The sequence below is a fragment of the Epinephelus moara genome, chromosome 7 (assembly GCF_006386435.1).
Source record: "Epinephelus moara isolate mb chromosome 7, YSFRI_EMoa_1.0, whole genome shotgun sequence".
NCBI classification, from domain to species: domain Eukaryota; kingdom Metazoa; phylum Chordata; class Actinopteri; order Perciformes; family Serranidae; genus Epinephelus; species Epinephelus moara.
In genome coordinates this window covers 18,604,908-18,615,198 of record NC_065512.1, presented here as the reverse complement: position 1 = coordinate 18,615,198, position 10,291 = coordinate 18,604,908, and the positions used below count along the sequence as shown (strand labels likewise).

Sequence of the window (10,291 nt, the reverse complement as noted above, 5' to 3'; positions counted from 1 at the left end):
CCCAAGCTTGAGGAATACACACCTCTTTGTATCTATAATCTCTGGATGAACATTAAAAGCAATAAAGCAGAGTCAGTTTACTTGTGTGTTTGCACATACTTGACCAATAATGCTGATTCTGAACTTTTATTTTAAGTTAACGACAGTTTAAATTATGTAATGATTCAACAGTAAAACATGTGAACTATGTCTTTATGTCATAGTGAAATACTGACAGGTGTTTGATTTCTATAACAGTTCTTTTTTTTTTACCTTTCCTCTTGTCCTCAGGCAGCTGACAACATTCATTACCTTTGTCGAACATCACATCAGTGTTGCCCACCGGCAGAGTCGTTAGGGATCATTTTAGTTCTCGTCAGCACCAGCACCTCTGTAGAAAATATGTCATGTGATTGCGCCTTGTGTCATCATCGTGGGTTGTTGAGAGGCTGTGAAAATTGCAGATTCAGACACTTTTTTGTGATATTAACCAATCTTTTGAGGCTTGTGTTTTGCACACTAGTTTCACCACTTCTTTGAGGTACATTATTACAGGAGTTTATGAAAGCCTGTTACATAAAAATACAAAAAAAGTCGAACTTTCACTGCTATCTTTGCATCTTACTTGGGACAATGTGACATCATACAAAACACAACAGAGGAACAGATTATATGTCTGTATTTATTTTCATCAGAACACAATTTTAATCATTGTAGCAGTAGTTTTCATACTTTTCGAAAAGATCATGACTTGTGAGACTGTTTTATAAATCATTTCATCAAAGTTGTTTGTAAAAAAATTAAAGAAGTTACTTGAACTAAAGCATCTATAATATTACAATATACTGGTAGTATAATAGTAATCATAATAATCATAATTGCAATGATACTTCTATATGACTTTGAACCTTTTTCATTTCTATAATCATAAATCTTTCGCTTCCACACACACAGAACCACAACCTCTCACAATAAGGTTGCGAAGCTGAGGGCGAGTCTATTGGTTAAACCTCCCCACATTCTCTTTTAACATCAATGATTTCAGACGCTCGAAATAAAATTTAAAAAAAAAAAGAATTAGAAGAAGAAGAAGAAAGTAACAGCATGACATCAACTTAAAGTACACAAGGAAACCTGGACGCAAAGACATACATTGTTCAGCATACTAAGGAACGTATTTACAACCAAAAAAGGAATGGGCTTCTGCATAGATCCACAGGATAGAGAACGGAACTATTGTGAAAACAGAGAGAGGCTGAGAGGGAGTGAAAGAGGGCAATATTTGTGTACATACCATTTGGCGGTGGGTGCACGAGAGGGGGGGTTGGGGGCAAGAGGCATACATAGTCTATATGTGCAGGGGGGGGAAACACAAAATTAGTTTTTGTAGGTTGGTGTATTATGGAATGTGACAGACCATACCCTACGACTGCTACAGACCATTGTCGGGGATCTAGACTGAATCTATAGGACCCTACACAATTTCTTCTCAGTATAATGCAGTAAAAAGTGACAAACCAAAACACACAGGAAAATAAAAGTTATCACAGCAGAGTAACTGTTGCGTGCATGCCTGCATTACCAACAAAAGTCAAATCAGAGATTTACATCAGTCAAATCTAATTCTATTATTGTCTGTGGAAGAAACCTTGCACACAAGGTCCGTCCTTGGTGCTGACATGTCTGAAGCAGCATGAAGGACAACGCATATGCACAGCATTCGCACCCATGCAACCGCGGTGAGGATGCATTCCTGCATGTAAAGCAGCCTCTGCATGACTTTATTGTATGAACACATGTCCGACAGTTGGTTTGTGATGGCATCACAGCGTCAACTGCTGACATGATAGGCAGAATGGAATCACATGTACGTCTTGAGGAGATCCCTTACATGTGTTCATGGCGAGGGTTGTGTGAGGCTTATGAGATGCAATCCATATATTGCTAACATGGCACATTTCTCCGACACTGACAGACCCTGTTTTCCTCCTGTTGCGTGTCATATTAGATTTGAATTGGGTTTGTTTTACTCAGGAACAAGGTATGCTTTGGCACCAGTTTCGGGTCATTGTCCACTTCATTCTCCCTGACCTTCTGTGCATCATCTCATTTCAGACAAGGGGATTATTCTAGCAGGCAAGTGCTGTGGAAAAAATAGATCTACCCCTACCCTAGTCTGTGTGGGGGTCTCGGGGCACTGACACACTTATTACACATTGTACAGTACAGTGGTTTCATACTACAGTCCATGCAGCTTTAGGGCTGCAGTGAATAATGAGACGATTAATGTAGCAGGTCCCCGTGGGTCTAAAGACAGTGGTGGTTTGCCACACCTGTCCTGCAGGCCCCAAGGTCGTAGCAACGCTAATGAGCTCTCCAGAGAACACACGGCAATTAGCCACAGACACAAACACACATTTCTGCATATGCACACACACACACACACACACACACACACACACACACACAACAGCGCACTTTTACCCACAGGCCCATCATTTTATCCTCTGAGCTCAGCCTTCCTGACTCTGTGTATATGACAGTCCTTGTGTGATAGGTCTTCAGCAGCGGTAGCAATATAAAAGAATAAAAATATCTCCATCTACTGGTGACCAATAGAATAGCAGCATTTTTCTATCACTGACTGCGGTCATCCGAGATGGGCATGGGTGTGCTGTGCTGAATGACAATGAGTAGTTATGCAAGCAGGAATGGTGATGTCTAGAGTGGGGCAGGGTCTAAACAGAGTAAGTGTCAAAAATAAGCCAATATATTGGTTATATAGCCGTAAAATGTGAATAATGATGAATTTTAAATCCTCATATAAGCTGTATAATAAAATTCTTGACATCAGATATCAGATTGGACATCTCATTTATGTAATCAACATACTCGAGAGTGGAAAAAATGCATTCAATAACATCTGTTTGTCTTCAAATACCTGATCTCACAGCCTTGTTCATCGAAGAGACAAAATAAAATCTAGAAACTAAAGAAGAAGTCAGCCCTTAAGGTCACGCCATTCCTTTCTGTTCACATGCTGGTCAACATTTAGAAAAGAAACATAAGTGTCAGCTGACTTAGACGATTACCAGGTTATGCCATTAGTGCTTACACAAACAATGACACGCTCCTCTCTCTCTCTAGATTTCTGCTCCTGCTCTCCAGCAGCAGCCAGTGGAATGCCTCTGCACTGCAGGTATTATACCAGTTAAAAAAGAAACAGGAAGTGAGCCATGTTTTTACCCTTTGTCTGCTAACAATTTGGATGTGCATGTTGTTAAATGTGTCTGACTGTGTTTGATGATCATGTTTGTACTGTGTATCTTAATAAGCCCTTTACTTAATGAGACGCTAGTTTGATGTTTGGAGGAGAAAAGTACGAGACAGTGGGCATGCTACAGGAGCTGATTTGGGATCGGATGTGGTGCAAAGTGGGGCTGAGGACAATCAACAAAAGAGGCCGTCATAACCTTGCACAGAGCCTCCACATGCAGTTCATGAGAGTCGATTACACATTTCGATTTAACAGAAACAAAGTGATCAATCTGAACAAATCGTCTCAGTGTTGGTGATATGTTGAGTGTCTTTCTGTACCTACTGTATGGCCAGGGAGCAGGGTTATAGTGTAATAAACCTATCAGTGGACAGGGGATTTTCCCTCACACTACTTGAAGTAGCATGCTACCTTTCCTAGTGAGACGTTGACATTTTATCTTCATCATAACTGCACGGGAATTACAGTTTACCAATTATAAAAAGTCCTTAAAGGTAACATCCAGTCATCATTTTTCGTGTGAATAAAAAGGCCTGAGGTTAAAATGACACCACTGATATAGGCATCAGTAATGGTTCCGGGGCAAACGTTAAATTTAGTTTGTGTTTTCAAGTAGTGGTGATAGAAAAAAATCTTTATAGGTGAGCTGCAGGGAATAGGAAAAGGCTTTTGAGGCAGAGGAGACGTAGGAACTTTCAGTAACCATCATTCTTATATTGCGGACATTAATTTTTGACTGGATAGTACCTTTAAAATCAAAAATAACAAAGCTTCTTCATCTGGAACAACAGTGAATAACATTGATCCAGTGCTATAACCCTGATGTCACTTAACTCTGCAGAGCAACGTTGCTGAGAAGTGACCACAATCTGACTGGGTTTTGTTAAAACGCCTGAAATAACATCTTTGGTTAAGACAAGCTTAACACAGCTTCATGTTTTGTTATATGAGATAAAATTGTCCTACCTGTGCTTTTTTAAAGCTTCCAGTGCAGTAGTTGCTAACAACTGGCTACATGTTCATGGTATTATTCAGGCTTTAATGGCTGACAGTTAACCCAGGTATAATATTTTATTAACTAGTATGATTTAAAGGGAGTAGTTAAAAAAATAACAGCAGCAACATAAATTTTAATAGAGTGTCTAATAAAAGCTTTCTACACATTCTTTGGCATCTAACCAGGTGGTCCTGCCTTGTCTTTTGGCAGCCTAATCACCAGAATAAATATTGGCATTGTGTATTTATGCAAACAACAGACATTTGCACATTTCATACAGTGTGTAGTGGATATGTTGAAACTTTACATTTCAACAATGCTGTGATTAACATGTGGTTAAGTATAGGCACAAAAACAACTAGTTATGGTTGGGCAGTGGGCTGCAGTGGGCCGCTGCTTGGCTGCTGTCTTGCCTGAATGTCAAATCCACCATCCCCTCCTCCTCCTGATGACCAAATCAGCTCATATGCATGTGATCATAACTAACTAACATCCACATGTAACATAACCTTTGCTGGAGACATTGTTTTGAATTGTGTGAAATGTAATATCCCACCACGCCACTAGGTGGCTTATGTCACTGGCTGAGGCAGGCCATGGTATTAAAGTTCATCCCAGTAAGCACAGGTGTTGCTGATGTTAGGGCGCAAACAGTATGTATTTATTGGAAGTTTGCGTTGAAAGTTGTTGGAAGTTACGTTCAGTGGTGAGAAAATAAACCAATAATGATATACAGCATTCAAAAAGATTGGGAGTAGTTTTCTGAGAACAAGTCCAATCAATTCAGCCAATTAGCAACTGCTAAGTATAGAGCTAGTCACTACAACCATGGTTTGCATAAATGTACAATGCCAAAAATTTTCCTTTGGCGACTGGGCCGCTTTTGTTCATCTTCATTCAAAGCACAGCAGAGTGCAACCTGATGAGTGCTGATCCTAATGCTTTAGTTTAGCATCTTTAAAGCATGATCATTCAACACTTAACTAAAATTTACAGTCAAGTTATTTTGTACGATCATTCTGATTCAGTTTCCGTTCATTTGGCTCAGCCCCACTGTAGTGATAAGCCTGAAGCTTAAATATTCACTCAGATTTAATACAGCTTGGGTCTTACATTTATAGTTTTGGCAGTCACTTTTATTGATAATGACAAGGTTTTACTCAACAAACTAACTGCTGAGATCTGGCAACACATCAGCATTGTTACAACAAAGTCTAATGGAGCAAGAAAAGTGGTCAGATGAAATATTTGATATATATTCAAATGCATGTTTATAATATATTGTATTTGGCGTACAAATTGAAAGTGAGTGATGTTGAAATGTTTGTAAAAATCTGTCATTGCAAAGGAAAACTGTCTTCATTTTATCTGCCACATAAGTTTGGTTGGTTTTAGGTTTGTCTAAACTGATTGCTTATGTCTCTTCCCCTGTCAGACTTCATTTTATCAGTCGTCCCGGAAAGCATAAACATGGTGAGTACAGCGCCGTAAAAGGAATCACAGTCAAAACCAAGAAAATAGTTCCCTAGTTGTAATAAAATTTGGATAGATCCTGATGTGTTTCACAGTTTAGCCAGGTGTTAGCTTTTCACTGATGCTAATTACTAAAATGTTTTGATCCTTTAAAACAGTGTTACCAGGCGAATATTATCTCATAAAGCAAAGTGTAGGACAATAAACCTGTGTTAAACACAGTGCTTATTAAGGACATCAGAACCACATCCAAAACCCAGTGAAGTTAAAATGGGATAGTGGCCAACAAACCAGCATGGCAGAGCTAAGTGACATCTGGGGGTGTGTGTGTGGGGGGGGCTCCATAAAAACATCATCGCTGCACCAGCCTGTTAGCTAGACTTTTAGGGTACGTGTCAGCAACACACACTCCTCCTCTCTCACACACACACACACACACACACACACACACACACACGTTTAAAGACATGCATACAAGCACACACACGCCCACACGTACTCACACGCACACGGTAAATCTAGAAACACAAACCATCTCACACAAACTTGCAGCTAATTAATTTTTTTTTTTTACACATTATCTGTCTTATTTAGAGAACACATTTTCTTCCTGTATGAGAGACCCAGAAACAAACACAAAGGATGAACATTAGAAAGAGAATATGATTGTGTTATTCCATAGTCAGCCAGTGCAACAGAAACCAATAATTGGAACACAGTGTAAAAAAGCGTAGTGAGAGAAACTCAGCCATGGGGAAGCCGACCTTCCCACTCAACAAAGGCTGTGGCATTGTCCCCTTTCTATCTAAGGGACTGGTTGAGTCCCTCAGTGTGTCTGTTTGTTTACTTATTTATTTGTTTTGATTGATTTGTGTGTCTTTCGTCTCAAAGCGTCCCACATTTTCCATTTGCCAGAAAGCGTTGCAGAATGTCCACAGGCACACAGCTCCAGCCGTTCGCACAACTGTGGCTGTATTTTTCCACACCGGTTGCCATGGTGAGGGAATCCCCCACCCCAACAACCTCACCTCCTCCTGGCAGCTCTATCACTCCTCGTTGGCGGGGCTCTCCTCCAGAGGCGTGATGGCGGGGAGGCCCAGTCCTGTTGCATTGTGGGATGCAGTGAGGCTGGCAACAGTGTGTAGGAGGACGAGGACCAGCAGGCAGAGTTTGAGCCGGCTGTTACACAGTCTGCAGGCTGCCGAGGAGCTGAGGGAGGTACGGTGCTGGCATGGCGGGTGAGTTCTTTTCAGGGTCCCCCGGGAACGGTTGTCCACTTTCAAGTCCCACCGCACATCGCAGCACTCTGCTTTCGGGTCAACACCTGATGGATGGTCCTCCAGCAGCCCTGGGGTTTATTTTTGGGGGAAGGGGGTGGTGGTGGGAGTGGAGATTTAAACAGTTAGCACACATGTTGTCTTAACATTTACTTTTTAAATCCTGTCCTTGCCTCCTGTTACAAAAAGAATATTGCAGCTAATCCAGCTTCGCCCACTAGAAAAAAAGAGATAAAAGACAAAATAACATTAATACATTCCTATGACTTTGATCATGAAATTATGGTTTGAAAGCACCGTGGCCAAGAGCGCTCAGTGATCTGCAATGTAAGAAAACGCAAGCAAATGAAAAGAAAACTCACAAGTAAATATTGTTACCCAATTTACCAAGGAAAAAGTCTTTTACATGCTTAGCAGTTTTTAGTGTCCCCCAAAAAACATATTTATTTGCAACTGGAGTTGAAATGAAGGTTATGATATTGTAACCTTAGTTCTATTAGCACAAGCAGAGCTCTTTACCTAAGCACTCTGTTGCTCCTACTCCGCTAGCTACAGACAGAGTAGGATGCTAAGACTGTCAGGCTCCTCTACATTCTGTGGGCTCTGCACATATTCAGGTAGGCACGTGCTGATTTGCCAGCTACCTTTATTCAAATTTCAGTGGTGACTGTGGTTGGAAGAGTACAACCCATAGAGTCCAGAAGAGGGTGGAGGGTGTTATTCTACATTTTCTATATTGTCAGAAAAGCCTGTGGAACGACCAAATCCAATTAAATGATCCAGATAACAAGTACTGTCAGTGTAGTTTATTCTAATGACACGCAGAGCCCCATAACTGTCCCAAAAATATTAAAAACACACCAATGAGCTGCACTTTTACACTGGCAGATGAGTTTCTTCATTACAATGAACATGACAGGCTGTAGCCTATTTTGACTCAACCCCATATACATCACCCTAAATACTCACTAGTGCAGTGGATCTGTATTAATCTTAAAATTACCAGACCATTGTACAATTTTCTCCTGTCTGAGGAACATTTGACGAAACCTACAGTGCTCAGCTGTTTTAGATCTTCAAGACAAATTTGATCTATCTCAATTCCATTTATTCTGGCCATGTGTGCGTGACCCATTTTTAAATATTTCTTCCAATGAGATGAAGGGGCTTGGAGTTGAGAGCTACAGACAGGCTGGGGGCATCAGCAACTATTAAAAACATACTAACATAGTTGGTCTTTTGTTGATGATTGTAAAAATGTGACAGAAAATTGCCAGCCTTATCCTTCAGTTTCAAAGAGTGAGAAAAGCAGCCTTGTTTTGTATTCTTAATGAATACATAAATTTGTTGATTAATAGAAAAACTTAACTAATTATGACAAACACTTTGAATTTCTTCTTTTATACTGTACATGAATGTAACCTGATGCTCAATATGACCACTAGAGGGCGGCATCAACACATGATGTGAGTGTGTGTCTTTGTATTAATCAAGTTCTGGGGACAAAAGTCTGGTCACACAGTAAAACTGTGCTCCAACTTATTTACCTTCCATGTACATTGACAAAAAAAGGTCATCATGTGTGAATAAGCGCCACATTCACTAACACTGACCAACAGAGTGCAGTACAGGCAGAACATACAGATAGTGCTCCACTGTACAGCTGTCTCCTGGTGCTGTGAATGAATTGCTAACAATTTGTTGTAATGGTGTATCACCTTGTTAGTCAGGTGATTAAACAGAACATCCTGTAACTGTAAAGTCACAAGTGTTCACTGTGAGACCATCAAAGGGTTGTGCTCTACTGAAGTATCATTGAGCAGGACCCTACGTTCAAATGTGTTAACAATGTGTTTGCTCATTGTACAATCCCAGTACACTGTTTGACCCTTTCACGTCTAAGGGAGGAGTGTCCTGATTCTTGTTGGGATAGAGGTGTAGGGCAAAGTGTTAGGGCTACATGGCCCTCAATACTAAGGTTTTTCAGAGGCACATTTCAAACCGAGTGTTATGAGAAATCATCAGAAAGATGGCTATACAAAGAACAAAAGAAACTCCTAATTGTATTTTCTATGTTAAAAAACTTTTAAAATTACGATACTCCTCCGAGAATCGCCATATTAACATGGTAGAAAGGTTTGCATGTCCCTGTGATCCTGGGAGCTGTGTTGTCCGGGGCTAATAGCCCCTGGTAGGGTCTCCCAAGGCAAAGTGGTGTCAGGGGAGGCGCAAGACTAAGAGTGATTCAGGAAGACCTAGATTATTTGGCATATTGGGACTACGAGTACCTCGCCCAGTATGGGGACACCAGCCCCAGTAGGCGGGGGACTTGCCGGTGAGCATCTGATGGCTGGGCCTAAGCCATCAGACCCTGTCACGCTCAGCTGAAATAAATAATATGGAGCCACTGCCCTATGGGCCCACCACCTGCAGGAGCAGGTATCGGGGTCAGGTGCTTTGTGTGCAGGGCGGTAGGGGCAGTGCACTAGGTGTGTTCTTCTGGGGGACTTCAACATTCATGTGGGCAACCATGGAGAAACCTGACAAGGGGGTGGAGGAACGGCCTGCCTGACCTGAACCCGAGTGGTGTTTTGTTACAGGACTTCTGTGCGAGTCATGGATTGGCCATAACAAACACCATATTCAAGTACAGGGAGATTCATAAGTGTACCTGGTACCAGAACACTCTAGGCCAAAGATCGATGATCGACTTTGTGGTTGTATCATCAGATCTGTGGCTGTATGTCTTGGACACTCGGGTGAAGAGAGGAGCAGAGCTGTCAACTGATCCCCACTCGGTGGTGAGTTGGATCAGATGGTGGGGAGGATGGCAAACCCAAGTGTGTATTGAGGGTGAACTGGGAACTGTGGAGAAGGACTTTTGGTTGGCATCAAGCAAGTTCTAGCAAACCATTAGACACCTCAGGAAGCGAAAGCAGGGCTCATCTCAGGCTGTGCTCAGCAAGGGAGGAAAACTGCCTGCCTGGACCAGAGATATTGTTGAGTCTAAAGACTTGAGAAAACTCTCGTCCACATCCCTGGCAGAGGTCACTGAGGTAGTCAAAAAGCTCCCCAGTGCCAACACAGGGGGTGCGGATGAAATTCGCCCTGCGATGCTGAAAGGGGCCTCATTTATAAAAGAGTGCTTAGGATTCATACTAAAAGTTGACGTGCGCCCAAAAGCTGAAAATGGCGTGCGCCAAAAAATAATCTGATTTATAAAACCGTGTGCACGCACACTTGCATGCAATGTTCTCTTTATAAATCACAGACCTCCTGGAGTTGTGC

At 41.6% G+C, this 10,291-nt stretch overlaps 1 protein-coding gene across 1 annotated transcript in view; it reads right to left on the bottom strand.

The window, feature by feature from the left end:
- Positions 1-670: 670 nt before the first annotated feature.
- Positions 671-10,291, bottom strand: part of LOC126393605 (NALCN channel auxiliary factor 1) — a 120,577-nt gene continuing 110,956 nt past the window's right edge. The window contains exon 4 of the mRNA XM_050049836.1: positions 671-7,074. Within this exon, the coding sequence (XP_049905793.1) occupies positions 6,773-7,074 (302 nt within the window). The 3' untranslated portion in view covers positions 671-6,772. The remainder of the gene's footprint in view (positions 7,075-10,291) is intronic.